At 38.9% G+C, this 17,766-nt stretch overlaps 1 protein-coding gene across 5 annotated transcripts in view; it reads left to right on the forward strand.

Moving 5' to 3' along the window:
* Nucleotides 1–17,766, forward strand: part of ttc3 (tetratricopeptide repeat domain 3) — a 48,996-nt gene that overhangs the window by 17,336 nt on the left and 13,894 nt on the right. For 4 of the 5 annotated variants that reach the window (XM_058789098.1, XM_058789100.1, XM_058789096.1 and 1 more), the window contains exons 12-30: nucleotides 2,057–2,219; nucleotides 2,299–2,350; nucleotides 2,429–2,519; nucleotides 2,928–2,964; nucleotides 4,337–4,397; nucleotides 7,210–7,315; nucleotides 7,388–7,531; nucleotides 12,408–12,488; nucleotides 13,637–13,743; nucleotides 13,822–13,948; nucleotides 14,138–14,257; nucleotides 14,328–14,429; nucleotides 14,513–14,605; nucleotides 15,010–15,074; nucleotides 15,163–15,296; nucleotides 16,557–16,871; nucleotides 16,981–17,253; nucleotides 17,328–17,374; nucleotides 17,455–17,511. In XM_058789098.1, coding sequence (XP_058645081.1) covers nucleotides 2,057–2,219; nucleotides 2,299–2,350; nucleotides 2,429–2,519; nucleotides 2,928–2,964; nucleotides 4,337–4,397; nucleotides 7,210–7,315; nucleotides 7,388–7,531; nucleotides 12,408–12,488; nucleotides 13,637–13,743; nucleotides 13,822–13,948; nucleotides 14,138–14,257; nucleotides 14,328–14,429; nucleotides 14,513–14,605; nucleotides 15,010–15,074; nucleotides 15,163–15,296; nucleotides 16,557–16,871; nucleotides 16,981–17,253; nucleotides 17,328–17,374; nucleotides 17,455–17,511 — 2,175 coding nt within the window. The remainder of the gene's footprint in view (nucleotides 1–2,056; nucleotides 2,220–2,298; nucleotides 2,351–2,428; nucleotides 2,520–2,927; nucleotides 2,965–4,336; nucleotides 4,398–7,209; nucleotides 7,316–7,387; nucleotides 7,532–12,407; nucleotides 12,489–13,636; nucleotides 13,744–13,821; nucleotides 13,949–14,137; nucleotides 14,258–14,327; nucleotides 14,430–14,512; nucleotides 14,606–15,009; nucleotides 15,075–15,162; nucleotides 15,297–16,556; nucleotides 16,872–16,980; nucleotides 17,254–17,327; nucleotides 17,375–17,454; nucleotides 17,512–17,766) is intronic. The other variant, XM_058789099.1, reaches the window with a different exon arrangement.

Here is a 17,766-nt window from a genome sequence, read left to right on the forward strand (position 1 = left end):
TTGCCGGCGCACCATCAGTTACTAGCATGCTAATACGTCCCAAATCCAGCTTGTTCTCCTCAAAGTTGCGCTACATCGCTGCTGTCAGTCGATTCGTCCACTGCAAGAGACATTACCGGCAGCTTCAGTGCGTCCAAGAGAGTCTCAAAGACATCCGATGCAAGGGCCTCCACTCTCCTTATAGTTGAGGTGTCTGATAATGGAATTTTCTTGATTGAATCAAGCAAGCTGTTTCTGGTTTTCTCGTCTGTAACCACCTCCTCAACTGACGCAAGCATACACTCCTTGACAGTCTCTGCATCGGTAAATGGCCTTTTCTTTTTTCCTAATATCCATGCCACTCGCAAGGATGCTGACGTCGCTCTCTCTTGTTCTGTACAAGCTCCATACAGGGTAAGACGTCTTTTTTCATAGCATGCAGATAGCCCTCCAATTTTTTGCTGCCGAGCATCTGAGCCCAGTGGGAATGTGGTGTCAAAGCTAGCATGGCTAGTCTTAAAATGTCTTCTCAAGTTATATTCTTTACACACGGATATGCACTCATTGCATAGTAAACATACGGGTTTAGCACAGACAGATGTAAACAAATACTTCTCTGTCCATTCGCTGTTGAATTGCCTGTTTTCTGCATCAACTTTTCTTTTTTTCAAAGTAGAAAGAGACATTTTGTCTAACTAGGCTGTAGCAGGGTTAATATTTTTATACTGAATTTCCCGATTTTTTGTGTGGGGGGGAAAAACGAAGAAAGAAATAAACAGATGAAATTAAACTAACAAAAATGATCATCGTCCTGTCAGTCATCGCGTCTCACCAGAGAGGCTGCTCGCGCCACTCGCTTAACATCACGTGACTCGTGCTCTGCGCAGCCTTCGACTCCAGCTCGTGCAGCATTGAACAGACGCATCACTTCATAACTGTAGGGTCCGTTTTCTGACTGAACTAAATTTATTCTAGAGATGTCTTTTTCACGCTAGGCTACTTGGAGGGCCGGAACAAATTACCTCGGGGGCCGGGTTCGGCCCGTGGGCCGCCAATTGAATAGCCCTGACCTACACATTCAAAACATTATTACTCTGAAATTTTTAATGTAAATGTTAAGTGTAAGTGAAATGTTAAGTACTGTAAGGTCTTTCATGACACTACATATGCTGGCGTGTGAATTTGAGAGGTGCTTGATATAAAATAAATGGTACTTTAAAAAGTCCTTGAAACTGGTGTTTATGAAAGAGTGGGAACCCTAACTTACTGAAATGAGTCATGAATCACGTAATCGATCAGTCAGCGTTTCAACCACAGAAAGACGTCAGTACAACTGCATGAGCTCAGTAATGTCACGTTTACCACAGGAAAGACATTCAGTGTCCATAAACTCAATAGTCAGCTAGAAAAATAACTATATGCACTGTATTACATGCTGTATTTTTACTTAATCTCTTTCAGTATTTAATGCATGTTTGAATAAATCCATCATGAAAACAAGTTATGACATCTGCTGTTTAAATGTTTATATTTCAACAAACAAACTGTAGTAGAAACACAATCATATCATTAAAATGGTGTAATTATAATTTACCATATACATTTACATTTATGCATTTAGCAGACGCTTTTATCCAAAGCGACTTACATTGCATTCAAGTTACAGTTTCTACATTTTATCAGCTCTTGCTTTCCCTGGGAATCGAACCCATGATCTTGACGTTGCTAGCGCCATGCTCTACTATTTGAGCTACAGGAAAGCTCATATAATGAACTCTATTATAAAAACTGCCTTATGTGCAATTTAAATGTTTGTTTACTTTAATATTGTACTGTTCCAGCTGAATTCTTTTGCTGGTGGAGCAAAAGGAAACACAAAAACTGCGTTAGTTGTAGCTTCCTTCCACCACTGTCAGAGTTACCCAACTATGGCGACTTCTTCTTTAGAGAGTCTGTGAAAGAGACGCTCAGTGTTCAGAGTCATTGTGCAGCTCTGCGGTGAATCAGGTGAAGCTGTGATGAAACTCTGTCACCATCACATCCGCAGCTTCATGTCACGTGTTCCCTTGGCTTTCAGGGTCACTACCGCTTCTGTGATGCTCTCTTCTATCTGGGGGAACATCAGAAAGCTCTGACGGCTAACCGTCTGGCTCAGGACGCCTGCAGCGCAGACACCGAGGGACAGAAAGACCTGCTGCAGCAGTGCGAGCGATTCCAGATGGAGCTGCAGGAGAGCAAAGGTAACATCTGATCCTTCAGAACGGCTTCAGCCGCGAGCGACCGCAGCGGAGCGCTTCATTTGTGTTGTGTTTCGTCCAGCAGAGATGAAGACCAAGAAAACCGAAATGAAGAGAACTTCTTCTAAAACCAGGTTTGTGTTTGTTAATGCTCTATTGCTGCTCTCGTTTTGCTTCGTGAGCGAATGATTAAGGTTTGTTTTGTAATGCAGATCTCACGCGGCCAGCGATTCTTCAGGTCATCATCAGAAATCCAGTCGTCAGCCTGAAGCGACGTCTCAGTGTTCAGTCCAGGAGAGTTCGGTGAGATGAAACGCTCAGCGTGGCCAAACACTTGCACTATACTGTGAACAGTGTTACTGTAGAATTTTATTATGAACTGTTATAGTTTACATAATATTTTAGATTAGCACTTATTTTTATATTTAACTCTAGTCAGTTTTTTTTGTTTGTGTCATTAGCTCTTTTATTTTAAAGTTTTTATTTTATTTTTTTATTTTTTTTTTTTAATCAATTTATTTCCAGTTAGTAATATAGTGTTTAAAAAAAATATTACCCTCTGTATATATGAATCTTTTTTTCTTTCTTTCTTTTTATTTAAGCCAATGTTTCAAACTGCAACAACGTGAATACTATTATTATTTATTTTATTTTTTTCCCTCACATGAATGTAAAGTCTAATTGCTGTAATGTTCTTCTCTCAAATACCAGAAGTCTGAAAACTGGAAAGACCAGGATGACACTGCAGGTGAGGGAGGAGATGCTTCAGATTTTTTTTAAAGTGAAGTTGCTTTTGAATTTCACACCTCATTGACAGCAGTGTTGGACATGCATTGGCCGTCTAGCACTGAGAAGGATCGAAGGAACCTGTGTCTGTTGCAACCTTACATCGTGTTGTTTTACTTTTTATATTCATTTATTCTTCATTCATTCAGTGATCACATTTTTATATTATTTCATAAGTAGTTGTTGTGTAGTCTTATGATTATTTTTATTATTATTTTTATTTTTTTTATCTTCATGAGTAAGATAAGAGAATGTTGTCTTTTCAAGGTTTTTATCGTCACTGAACGATGTTGTGAGGCAGTAATTTTCTTTTGCTATGGCTTCATGGTATAACACTGGTCAGATGAAGTCTGAGCCTTGAAACATTCACAACTAAGATTATACAATAAATCATCGCTTTGTCTCCTGCTTCTGCTCTTCCCTGGCTTTGCTCAGTCAACTTCTCGGCTGATTGAAGACTGTTAATACAGTTTTGGGTACCAGATGAGATTTGCTGTTAACAGGTTTTGGATACAAGACCAAACGGATCTAAGGTTGTGGTGTAGTTCACTGGATGTCAGCATGATCTAACAGCTGGAAGCTTCAGTTTGACTGTGCACTTCGCTTCTGAAAGCTGCTTGTTCTGTATTACATTTTATTTATTTATTTATTTATTTTATTTACTGGAATCGTGTGGCCCTATTGTATGTAATTGACGTGTTCTTGAGCCTCAGTAGAGAGTTTCCTTCAGATTAAACCAGATTGCCTTAAAACATTTAAGTGAAGAGGTTATAGTGGCGTGTGGAGCTGGAGTCTCTGAAGACACACTATGCTCTTTAAGCTCTCGTCTGTCGTTCGTTGTCTCGCAGTGAATGTTGTATTTCATTGTAAATTGGTTTAAGAGGGTTTGAAGCATCTGCTCATCCTCCCCTACTGTCTGTTCCCAGCTCGCCTCCTGCTCCTCAAAGCCACGGATCTCAGATGTGTCAGTGTTGTTAAAGCGTCAGTGATAGCTGGATATCTGCGCTGACAGTGGTGTTTGTAGAGTTAAGCTTGAATATCGTGCCGCTGGTATAGTTGGAAGGATGTCAAACACTGGAGGTTTATGTCATGCGAGCGTGTTCTGGCAAGTCAAACTTTCCCTGCGCAGGAAATGAGCTTGGCTGAGTGTCGGGGGTGTTTCCTGTGCTTCTCTTGTCGTGTGTGTGTGTGTGTGTGTGTGTGTTTACTCCTCCTCCGTGCCGCTGCACTCGTTTCTAGAAGCGACGGGTGGTTGGTCTGGTCCTGCAGGTTCTTTACCCCGGAGATTCACTTTATCATGCGACGCAATAATCCCATAATTCACATGTTTTCAGGGCGTTCAGGAGCTCGAGTGTTCGCTGAAGGAAGAACTGACAGAGTCAAAGACATAAAGAGGTAATTAACCGGGTTATTGTTATGAAAATGAAAGGGGAAAAAAGCTGATTTTTGTAATAATTTTTGTAAATAATTTTTTGTTTAAGATGTTAAATATTAAACTGATTTATGAAGATTGCTTTGTTACACAACTTTAAAGTGAACCATTAACTTTTATTGAAAGTAAAATAAGAGTTAAGAGTTAATGACAGTAAATAAGGTTAGATTCACTTTCAGTTCATGTTACATTGAAGCTTTCAGATGATTTGGGTTTGTTTCAGACAGTAACAGGATGTTGACTTTAGAGCTGCACGATTAATCGTTAAAAGATCACGACCTCGATTCAAACACCCACGCAATCCCATTTTTAAATGACAACGATTCGCCCGTGTCTATTAAACCTTTGAAAAAAATCATACAACATTCAAATCTGCGTTCGCACTGCCACTGACACAGAGAGCAGACGTTTAACATGTTTGGGTAAGAAACAGCTTCACAGTCTTTTCAACTGCACAGTATTATTTCTGTCTTATAGTCATTCATATCATCACAGAAATACTGGGATGAAAGTTTGCAGTTCAGATATAGACATTAGCGTTTACATGCACCCTCTTAATGCGATGAGATTTTGGCAATATTGCGATTTTAAAATTTATCTCATGTAAACGCAATACTTCTATTTAATTAATGCGATTAAGCTCATAATCGGAGAAAGCATAATCGTATCAACATAGGTGGCGTACGCTGATTTTAATCGAAATATACAGGCATGTAAACACCTTAATCGGAGTAGCCTATTGCCGCTCTGACCAAAGTGCACATGTGCTTGTGACATGAATGACACGCACCTGTAATAATACACAGATTAGAAACGATGGCGGGGAAGAAAGCATCGCAAGTAACTGGCACTTCAAATAATGTGTCGATTGCATTGTTTTGTCACCTAGTGACTGTTAAAAATATATTTGTCATTGAATCTTTCATTCAAGAGATTTGTTCAAAAACGCTGATTTATCCATTAATAAATAAAACAAGTGAAGTATTTTTGAGTGAGTCAATGAATCATTCATTCAAACCTTTTTTTCAAAATTTTAATATTAAAAATTGGTGTATTTAATATATGTTGAAGATATAGATATATATATTAACATGTTTAGTAATTCATTCAAATTAATTAAACACTTTTAAATAGACTGCAGCAATAATATTTTGTCACACATTATTTGTTTAGTTCAGAATCGTGGGAGAATCGTGAGCTCAATTCGAGACAAAAAAATCATGATTCTCAGTTTATCCAGAATCGTGCAGCTCTAGTTGACTGCATTTCTGCTGTTTCCTTGTTTGTGATGCTGATCATCTCAACCAGAATTCTTAACATATTAACTAATAGTAGAACTTGAACATTTTCACTACTTGAAATAAAATTGGTGACACTTTACATATAAAATTGCTTTTGTAAACGTTAGTTCGCTGCATTAGTTAACATGACCTAACAAATAAATACAGTTCTAAAGCATTTATTAATCTTACTTTGTTAATTGCAACATTTACTAATATTTTCGTAGTTGTATTTGCTGTTATTATTATTTTGTGGACCTGAGTTGACATTAACTGAACAGGTGTATTTTTATTAGCTATTCTTAACAAAGATTAACAAGTCTTTGCTCGTTGTTTTATTATTATTATTATTATTATTGTTATTAAAAATATACAAACTGGACTGAGAACATGAAAACACTCAAGTCTTTGCTCATTGTTAATGCATAAAGCATTAACTGAAATAAAATAAAACTTACATTGTTTCAGCTAGCATGCAATAAATAATGTTATATGTTATATACGCTAATGTGTTATTTCACCAACACTTTGTGCATACTAGCTTGCTTGATTTACGTTGCACATTTATGCGTTACGTCAAGTGTTTCCCACGTGAGGTACTTTGTGTTGTTTGTTGCCATGACGTTCACACGCACACAAAACTACTAAGATGCTACCTCAACGTTTCACAGACACACCGTGAAACACTGCAAAAATAGGCTGAAACCGCTGAAACGTGATGACTGGAAAATGCAAGTTTCAAGATATGTGGCTCACCAAAGAAGATTACAAAGAATGGCTTGCCAGAGATCCAAAGGATGTAATGTTGAATTGCTTTGCTTGTTAAGATAATGTAAAGCCATGAGGCAAGAAAAACTTAAAAGCATATTCATATATCTTAAAACTTCTGGTTACATGAGCCTAAGCTCTTTTCAATAAAATCCATGCAAAAGTTAATATCAGATCATTTTAGAATACAGTATAGTATGTACCAAATATTATTCAATTTTATGCAAAACAGAAATACGACAAATATCAGATTTCTGTCATATGGGCAAAAATAAATGCAAAAAAAAAAATTTGCTTTTTTGAATAGTTGTGTTTGACACATGAAAACTGCGATGTAACCTTTGCTCTCACTTGAAATGTGTCCCCACATTAAGTCCTTGAATTTAAGGGTATTTGACATGGAAAGTCCTTGAAAGGTCCTTGAATTTGAAGTTAACCAAGGTGTGGGAACCCTGTATGTAAACATTGAAAAAATAATGAAATTGACAAAAACACAACAAAATGACTGAAAGTTCAACTATGATGAAAATCAGAACAGAAAATCAAATCTAATTCCAAATATTAACACAAGGTATAATAGTATGTCAGCGATAGTAAACAGCACAGGTCTTTCTGTGCGCTCGGACCTGTAACCTTGAGCTGATCGGCTCCTGCTTTTAGGAAACAGTGGACTGATTTCATTGAGCTTCTTGTAATACAATGTTTATTCCTGATTAATTTTTCCTAGTGAAATGAGTCCACGGAAGATTAAGAAAGCCTCGTCCGCTGTCCCAGAGAAGCCGGAGGTCCAGAGCAAACACCCCCCTGTCCCAGACGGACCGAGCCCTCCAGCGGTCAGTGTGCAGTAGTGTGACGTGTGTCTGTGTGTGTGAGTGCGTGCTCTGACGCTGCTGTGGTGTCTGCAGGAGGACGAGAGCGAGGCGGGGAGGAGGAAGCACTTCTGTGCCGCCGTTCAGGAGGCTCACGTGGCTCTGAGCGACCAGCGCTGCCGGAACGCACAGCAGTCCTTCTCTGTGGCGCTCAGGATCCTGGAGTCCAGCGGGACCTCGGTACTGTGTGTGTGTGTGTGTGTGTGTGTGCATGTTTATGTGGGTTGTGAGGACACAAATTTGTATAATGACATTGGTATTAGAATCAGAATCAAGAAAGAGCTTTATTGCCAAGTATGCTTGCGCATACAAGGAATTTGTTTTAGTGTCACAACCTTCCAGTACACAGAGACGATAACAACACAGACAATAAAAAAATAGGAAGAGAATAAAAATACACACATGTAAATATAAATAGAAAAAAAAAATTTTGAAAAAATAAAATAAATTGTATGTACAGTTGTGCTATAGATGATAGGATAGGATAGGAATAGAATAGAGTGAGATCCAGGGATGTACTAAGATATAGGTGGTAACATATAAATAGAAGGTTAATGCACATATCTTTATTGCACAATGGGGGGAACATTTAAATGTTCATTAGGTAGATTGCCTGGGGGAAGAAACTGTTCTTGTGCCTGACTGTTCTGGTATTTGCGGCTCTGAAGCGCCTGCCAGATGGCAAAAGTTCAAAAAGGGGATGGCTTGGATGTGAGGGATCCTGAGTGATTTTCTGAGCCCTTTTCCTCACTCTGGATGTATACAGGTCTTGGAAGGTGGTCAGGGGAGCACCAATAATCCTTTCAGCAGTCCGAACTGTTCTCTGTAGTCTTCTGGTGTCTGATTTTGTAGCTGAACCAAACTTGGTTACATTGGTTACACCTTCTCATATTACAATGAGAAGGTGATTTATGAGGACATTTTCAGTGTCTCCCTAATTCAAAAGGCTTATAAATCATTCAGAATTAGTTTTTTTGAAAATCTAAAAATGCACAAAGTTTCCTGTAAGGGGTAGGTTTAGGTGTAGGGCGATAGAAAATACGGTTTGTACAGTATAAAAACCATTACGCTTAAGGAATGTCCTCATAAATCATAAAAACCAACGTGTGTGTGTCTGCGTGTACATACAGGCAGTGGTGTATAAAGTACCTGAAAGCCGTACTTAAGTAAAAGTACAGATATCTTACCAGAAAATGACTTTGGTAGAAGTTGAAGTCACCGTTTAGAATATCACTTGAGTAAAAGTCTTAAAGTATGTGATATTTATTGTACTTAAGTACGAAAAGTATTTTTAAAATATTAGACGTACTTAAGTATTGAAAGTAAAAGAACAAGTAAATGCAAAATGGAAAAGAAGAAAAAAAATATATATATATCGCAATGTTACATTAAGTCCTGTTTATCAAAAACACTGAAAAAGCATATATACCCCCACTTTATTAGTATTTAAATAGTATATGATTGTTGAACTTTATTCTTGAACAGAGGGCGCTGTATTAAGCAGTATATAAAAAGTGTTTCTGTTGCTCATGAAAACGTTTCTGAAACGTCTGTGTATTTGACAAATACTGCATTTTATTCCCTTCATCTGTGATAAGAGTATGCAAGCACCTCGTGAGCATCACTAACGCCTGTTTCACACAACGTTTGCAGTGCGTTTGCGGTGCTTATTTTATTCTGCACCCATGTTAACGGATTAAAGCGTTCACACTGCGTGCGGTTGCGGTCCGGCGGTGCGTTCCAGGAGCGGTGCGTCTGCAGCAGTGCAGAGATCGTTTCCGCACTGAGTCTATTTTTGCTGAGCTGCACACGTTGAATGAAAGTGACAGCGCTTTTTTCGTGCTAAAAATGAACATGGATTGACATGGAAATGTAGTAATTTCACAATAAAGAGATATAATTAAAGTCTACTGTGTTTCACAGGCTTTTTGGCTAGTTTTAAAACAAATAGGTTAACAACATTTGGATTTGAAATCAAAATGAGCTCTTTTGTTTTTAAGACCCACGGGACTGTTTGTAATAAAGATTTAAACGGGAGCAGAAAGTGTCTGGCTTGACGGCTCCGTTTTCAACGACATGCAAGCGGCCGGCTACTCTCGTTGACCGCCGTCTGTAGCTGTGCTTCAAGTCGAACGCACCTAATGAGTGAATCACTGAATCACTTTTTCAACCACTTAAATGTGTTATCATGCTGATATCTGCAGAAAAACGGTGTTCTTTGTGTAGATTAAGTTAGCTAGTCTATATTAAATTATATACATATAAAAAAGCATACAGAAGCATTTTTGCCGTCTACAATTTAGAATGCCTGGAATTCTGAGTTTTAATAGACTAAATCAACATGCGTGCAACATGCATGTGTGTGATTTGGTGATATAGCCTACTTGATGATAATGTCAGATCGCATATCATTACAACAAAACGTACCTTATTATCACAGAAGATATACTGTATATCGCACACCCCAGACTCGACTTGAGTGGAAAATGAATCATCCGCGGTTGTGCGCGCACTTGTTTGCACATGACTAAAGGTGTTTTTAGGAGTCTAACTTGCAAGTACCAGACCACTGATTCGTCAAATCTGCTTTCCTGCAGTCCGTGTTCTTCTGACTTCTGACTCTTTTGTAGTAAGTAACGAATATCTTTCGGGAAAAGTATCGGACTAAAAGTATACATTTTAATTAGGAAATGTAGTGGAGTAAAAGTAAAAGTTTGTTGAAATATAAAAACTCAGTATAAAAAGTACAGATACTCCCAAAACATACTTAAGTACTGTAATGAAGTATTATTACTTCCTTACATTACACCACTGCATACAGGTGTTAGAGGGTCAAATAAAGACTTGCCATTTCCTTTCCATTTCACATGTCACTTCCACATCAAACCTGAGCGTATTGCTGGAGGCTGAGACGCAGTCTACAGTAGTGGTTGACCGATGTGTCAGCTGAAATTTGGCATTTTTTAATAACCAGCAGACATGTTCACAAGTCTCTGAGGTCATTTCAAGTCTTAGTTCTGTTTTTAGCAATAGTTCTTTCAGCTAGTTATTGAGGCTAAATCAGTTTTGAAATACTGATTTCACAATATGATTTTTTCACTTTTTTTTTTTTTACGAAGTGAGATTTAAGAAAAATTAGAAATGAAAAGGTGTCCCTTTTATTATTTCTCTGACAAAATGCTGCATGTTTCTTTGTGAAATTGACATGTCAAATAACAAAACTAAATTGAAATTTAAAACAAACCCCAAATCAAATGAATGACACGCATGAAAGAAATCTCATATAAACAAACTAGGCTTTGTCTGTGCTCTTTCCATTTAAAATTAGAGGCAACCACAGTATTTTAAACACAATCCAAAGAGGCTGCATACATGCAGCATGAGCAGTTTTTAATCTAAATTGGATTGTATAATTTCAGAATCTGAAGCAAAAACAGAATGGCCTTTAGTTTTGTGAAACTATCCTTCATAAAACATCTGCACGAATCAAACAGCAAACAGGCTGAATTAGAACGCAGATTCACTCTCTGCCAGCAGGTGGCGCTTATGGAACAGCAGCCATAAGGCTATGTTAACACTTGGCGTCTTTTTTGAAGCTGCCAGCATCTGTTTTACATTATAATCCTGTGGAGTAAACCGTGTTTTCAAAAAAGTCCTGAGCGCTTTTTAAAACGCCACCGCTGGCGTCTTTTTCTGCAGCTCAGAGCGTCTTTTCAAGTTGAAAAAAGTTTAACTTTTCTGGAAAAAACGCCCTACGTCAAACGCCTTTTTGACAGCTGACCAATGACAAGCGAGTGGCGAGTCGTTTCCATAACCACAAAAACAAGAAGAAAAAAGGAGAAGATAGCCGTCCAACCGGAGCTCCTGGACTAAATTGTTGGAAGCACCATACAGTTTCCTTCCCCGTATAATGTTGCGCTCCCACAAACGTCGTTGTGAACCGACACCCTCCCGTTAACTTCAAAAGCCGACGTTTCTGCAGCACACAGCGCTAGCTACCGTTGCAGCTGTTGTTATAGCAACAAAAGACGCCCTCGGCTGCTATTTGTAACCAAAACGCTGCCAGCTTTTTATTTTACTAAAAAAAGCGCTCTTGTCAACTTTTTCTAGTCAAAAAAGACGCCATGTGTGAACACGTCCTAATATGCATTATACAGAGAAAATTCCATCTAAAGATTTGTAAAGACAGTCAGTCCCCCTCAGAGATACATTCATATAAACTCACACCCCCAATTATATTACGACTTATTTAACATCTCAACATATTTCTCACATATTTGTATCGATTTTTAACTGGCTCGGGGAGCGTTGTTACATCCCTGTGCTTCAGATTTGGTTTCTGTGCCGCATGTGGTGTGTAAAGATGCCTTTAGATTTTGTAGTTTATTTGCAATGCGATCTTACATTTAATCATGACTTTAAAATGTTTCTGTATGTTACAGTTTCGAACCAGTGTCATGGGTGTATAATAATTCTGGCTTGGTGCATTTAGAGATGAATTGTGACATTTGCCACTGCAGAACGTACTTACAGGGAATGAATAGATTAGGAATGAATAGAAAAATGTAGTGCATGATGCTGTCATGTGGGGAGAATGTGAATGGAATGTCATAGCAAAGTGACTTGCATTTTCTACGAGTCACGAGTCCAGTCACAAGTCTATTAAGTTTATTTATGCGACTTAAGTGTGACTTGAGTCCAGGTCGCAGACTCGGATTTACATCTCTGATAACCAGCATAATTAAACTCTAGCCTAGTTGGCCTGTTTTTTTTGACTGATATATTGTAAGCTCACTTTTTGACAGGAAGCTCCTGTTCTCCATCTTAATGTTATTAAAGAGTGTATGAAATAATGGGATGATTTGTCGGATCTCATTGGAGAAATCTCTCTCTACGTCACATTGATAGAGTCACTCTTGACACTAAACGGTTGGTTTCTTTGTTGTTTCAGGTTGAATGTTGTGTCAGGCTCAGTTGTGTTTGAGTGTTTTAGAGATTTGACTGTAATATAAATGGTTTGGACCCTCATTCATTAGTGTATTTCTGTGTCTGACAGGAGCTGGGTTTGACAGAGCTGGATAAATCTGTGCTGATGTATGGATATGCGATGGCCCTGCTGGAAATCGGACAGCCTGAGGTAATGCACCACAGTTCACCTTGATGTTTACCTGGAATGTGATGTAAAGAAACTTCTGCTAGTATCATGTGCAGGAGACAAGTGTGACTGAAGTCTTGTGACTTTACCGCTCACTTTATGCACTACAAAATAGGAGAGAATACACCTTTCAGATACCGTCCCTTTTGTGCTTACGTCTCGCATTCATACTTCAGTCAGTGTCAATTAAAGCATCTGCCAAATGTGTTAAAAAGGAGAATGAGTCCTATGCACCGATGCGTGTTTTCAGTTTCAGTTTGTCATGTGACACTCAGAAAAGCCTTTAGAATGAGTGACGGTGTCCACGATCATTATGAACTCGCTCCAGCATCCACATTTCCACCAAAGCCAGAGATATTTCACCGTATCACTGCACGAGTCTGGTGCACCTTTGCTGTAGATCAGTGGTTCTCAAACCTGTCCTGGAGTACCCCCAGCCCTGCACATTTTGTATGTCTCTCTCATCTATCACACCTGATTCAACTCATCAGCTCATTAGTGGAGACTGCAAGACCTGAAGTGGGTGCGTCAGATATAGGGAGACATACAAAATGTGCAGAGCTGGGGGTACTTCATGGACAGGTTTGAGAACCACTGCTGTAGATGGTCTTCTCTCATTCAAAAACCTCTCAAATCAAAGAGTTCCAGATGCAAAAATCAGACTTTATTGGTCAAGAAAACAAAGCAGAGATGCCTGCAGGGCATCTGACCGTCTCACTCAGTTTACACTTTCATACGGTTCATCTCAAAGTGCTCATTCTTACTAGTTATCTCATTTGCAGGTGTTCTTATCTCTTTCTCTTCCTGGAAACTCCCCAATACTCCCTGATTCTTCTGCCACAGTCACCTCATTAACTGATCTCCTATTTCTCTTTTTAAGGATGGCAGACTGCCAGCTAGCCTATGTAGAAATACATCACAGAGTGATTATTCAGTGTGTCTGCCTCGTTGCTTTTATCTAGAGCCCTCGGTGTCCGTGCAGATGCAAGCTCAGAGTACAGCGTTAAATCACAGACGACTAAAATCATGGCTTCATACAGGCTGTTCTACAAATGTAAATGTCGGATAAAAATGTACTGTATTTTCAGTTGTTGTTGTTCATCGATTGGGTTGTTTTCTTATGTTTGAAGGAGCTGGCTGAAGCTCAGCAGTTGTTCACCAAATTAGAGTCATCAGAGAGGAAGTTTCAGTCGCTGGTGCATTATGGGATGGGCAGAGTTTACCTGAAGGAGAACAGGTGAGTGTGTTGGTTTTGAATGCTGCTGCACTGCATGCTGAATGTCATCATTTCCTGTTTGTGTTTGATCTGTTGTAGATTTACTAAAGCTCTGGAGTGCTTCAACAACGCACAGCTGATGATCCAGAGACACATCACACCTGGAAAACTCACCTGGCCAACCACTAAAACTACAGTAGAGGAAACACAGCCGGACTGTTTAAAGGTGTGTGTGTGTGTGTGTGTGTGAGAGGGAGATCGTGACAGCTGATCTCTCTCAAAAATGTCTACAGGATTAAATGAATGAATATGAAACTAATGTTGAAGCAAACAGACGTGGACTGAAAGCAACAAAACCTCTCTTATAAGATCGTGTGCGTTTATGGTGCTGATATGAGCTCTTTCTGTACTGAAGGAACATCTGGAGAACTTCATAGAGATGTGTAAGTTTCCTCCTAAACCGGACGCTGTCTGCCGGTATCAGCACTGCCTCTCTCATACGGTGGAGATCTACTTCAGTGATCCAGACTTTAAGGTGAGTGTGCTGAGCTGAACCTGCTGCCTGATGGGTCTGACGGTCTGTAACGAGCGTGTGCTGTTTGCAGGGCTTCATCCAGCTGACCTGCTGTCAGAGCTGCAGAGTCGAGTTTCATATGAGCTGCTGGAAGAAGCTCAAAACGCTCTCATTCTCCGATAAGAACGACAAGGTCAGAGGAACACGCATGACAGCGCTTATGAGAGAAACCTGCGCATGGCACAAACGCTCATTATTTTTATCTTTTTACTGCAGGATTTTCTAAAAGATTCATGTTTTACACCAGACTGTGGAGGTCAGGTCTGTGACATTGTAATATATGGCTCGACGGGGCTGATAAAGTGCGAGGTGAGATGTGTACACACGCACACACGCTCACTCACACACATACATGCTCACACTCACACATAAATACACACATATTTACACTCTCTCACACACACGTTTGTTTTTGTGAATTGTGGGGACTCTCCATAGGCGTAATGGTTGTTATACTGTACTTACTGTATGTGCTATTGCCCTACACCTAAACCTACCCCTTACAGGAGACTACAGGCATTTTTAGATTTTCAAAAAACTTCATTCTGTGTGATTTATTAGCTTGTTTACCCGTGACACGAGTCCCCATGAGTCTGTGTGTATTCAGGTTTAAGTCCCCACCTGAATAGAAACACACACACACACACACACACACACACTCAAAGAGCACAGTGATGTTTCATTTACTTACTAAGCTTCTCCTCATCTTTCAGTTTAAAACATCTATTCCTAAAATCAGACCTGCTGGACGATTGAGAATCCAGCAGCAGTGTGCAAGGTGGCGTTTAATGCATCTCACGCATCATATTTCATACTTTAGCTGCATCTGTTGATGGCGGCTGATTTCTCTCTTTGTACCTTGACAGTATTAAGAAGTTGAAGTCTAAAAATGAACGAAAGCTTCGGCGGAAACAACACAAGTTGGCAACACTTTCTGCCTGTCAAGAGAAAAACGAAGTAATGGCTGCGGACGGCCCTAAAGACCCGACGGCAGAGAGAGGTATCCAAATACATATTCATTATAATAATGCATATGAAGTTACAAGATTTGAATTCATTTACAGGACTTTTCAATGTAAGGGCACATAATTTAGTAGAGACACTATGACATGTCCCTGTCGATATCCAGCCACTACTAAATTGTCCCTAGCAATAATTTTGACCAAACAATTATGAAGCTTTATTAAAAATATGTGTATGTAACCACTGTTATTGTAATTTTGGCCACATCTGAAATAGATCATACCATTGATATTACCTGAGTAATACAAGAAATACGCTCCAGCTGAGTTCAGCTGAATGATGGAGTTTACCCTCTTTAACAATGTTCTGTGTTTTGTGTTCATCTGCTTCTCCCATTTACTCTTTTTACATTGACTATCACTCTATATAGACTAATACAATCATTTCTCAAATATTTATTACAATATATACTGATAAATCTAACATTCACTTAGCAGTAAACATATTACCTCACCTATGTTCCTAGATTTGTGTTGGATGTTATCTTGTATTGAAATATGGATATTTTGTTTGTAAACATCATACTTTTTTTTAGCTTATTTCAGTCATAAAACTAGTGAGCTGAGCCAGTAGTAGCACTGTTTGGGTCTACAAAGCAAATATTGGGAATCTTTTTTTATTTTTATTAAATGGTACAAAACATCAAACCATTAAGGCAGTACAGTTATCAAAAACTAAATAAAGAAAGAGAAAATACTTTCTTAAATCACTTAAGAAAATTAGCCAGGGTTTTATTATAGTATAAGTGTAGCAACCATGTATTTTTGTATAGCCACAGTTTTACTACAAATACCATGGTTAAACTGTTAGTGTAGTAAAACCATGGTTAATTTGTGGTTACCATGGTTTCACTATAGTAACCATGTTTTTTAGAACATGCAGGATGAATACAGAGATGCAGTTTTCACTGCTTTGGATAGTTTCCATGCACTTGTCTAGATCAACACTGCATAAAGAAAAGAGGCAGATTTTTGTTTATGTATGTGAAATGTAACTAGCAGGAAACACTATTATTGTGATGTTGTTCATCAGACTGCATCAAAATTAAATCTTGCTCCTCTTAACACAGCATATAATAGACTTTGCAGATTTGTTTTGGGGTGTTCTTTTTATACTCATCATTGTATAATGTATGATGCACTCCAGTGGCCATCTTTCTGAGGCCCTCTGGTGGGCCCCGGACCCCTGGATGAGAAGCGCTGTTAATAACGCTGTATCTCTGTTCTTATTCCTGCAGAACCACCCAGAGACTGTATTTATATGGACCGTGTTTTACATCAAATTCATGATAACAAAGGACTTTTTAAAGAAGAGTCAGTGGATATTGCTTGCTTATTGGAGCATCTGCGGCCGTGGCTGGATTTATTTGAGAGTAAAGGACATGAGAGTGTGTTAAGCAGCCGTAGAGACCCTGGGCCGCTGTGGGAGCTGGTGGATCTTCTGCTGGAGTCCAGAAACCGGGTCTGGGCTCGAGTCTTTATCGAAACACTTGGCCTCATGCTTCATATCAAACCCAAACTGCAGCTTTGGGCTCAGCAGCTGGATAACACTGGTGCGTTTCACTCACACTCCTGTTCACTTCCACATCTTCTGTGTACAAGTGTCAGTCATTAATCAGTCTGATGTGTATGTAAACAATTATTTTCGGTCTCCTCTATCAGGTCTGAAAGCCGCTGAGTCATTCATCAGTCGTTATAGCTCTCATCTGGAGGATTTGGACCTGAAGCCTCTGCTCACGTTCGCACCGCTGCAAGAGACGCTTATTGAGAAATTCGGCACCGTTCCGGAATTATTTGACCGTGACGGTTTAACTGTAATGGAGTACTTAAGACAGGCGCCGGCTAAAGAAATGCGTCTGTTTATTTGGACTCTAGAGTCGAATCGAGAGCGCTATCACTCCTGTCACTCCATTCTCGATCAATATTTTGAAGGCGGTATGTAAGTCAGAACGGGTGTTTTTTTTATGTGAAGGGACTTTTTTTGTAAGTAATTGTTTGTTTTTCTTTAGATGCTGTTTGTTTAGTCATTAAAAAGACTGATGATGACGAGCACATGGTAAGATATGCGTACTGAAGCGTTTGTTTCTGAAGCGTTTCGTCTGAGTTTGAGTAAATGACTCTTTCTGTGTGTTTCAGAGCTCAGTATTTAAGAGTAAAAACAGGCATCGCAAGAAGAATAAGAAGGATTTAAAGGTGAGTGTGGTCACAGGGTTTGATGTTTACCTTTTTCCCAAGGAGCACATGTGCTAAGTTGAAAAATTTAGGAGCGCATTAAAAAAAATAGGCGCAATGCAAATTATATATTTTTTTAAATTGTGTTTTAGCTTAATAAGGGGATATAAGGAGACATTTACAAGCACAATTATATACTTTATTCAAACCAGTTATTATTGTCTCATCGTTAGTTTAATATATATATATATATATATATATATATATATGTAGTCA

Source organism: Onychostoma macrolepis, chromosome 10, assembly GCF_012432095.1.
Source record: "Onychostoma macrolepis isolate SWU-2019 chromosome 10, ASM1243209v1, whole genome shotgun sequence".
Taxonomy (NCBI): Eukaryota; Metazoa; Chordata; class Actinopteri; order Cypriniformes; family Cyprinidae; genus Onychostoma; species Onychostoma macrolepis.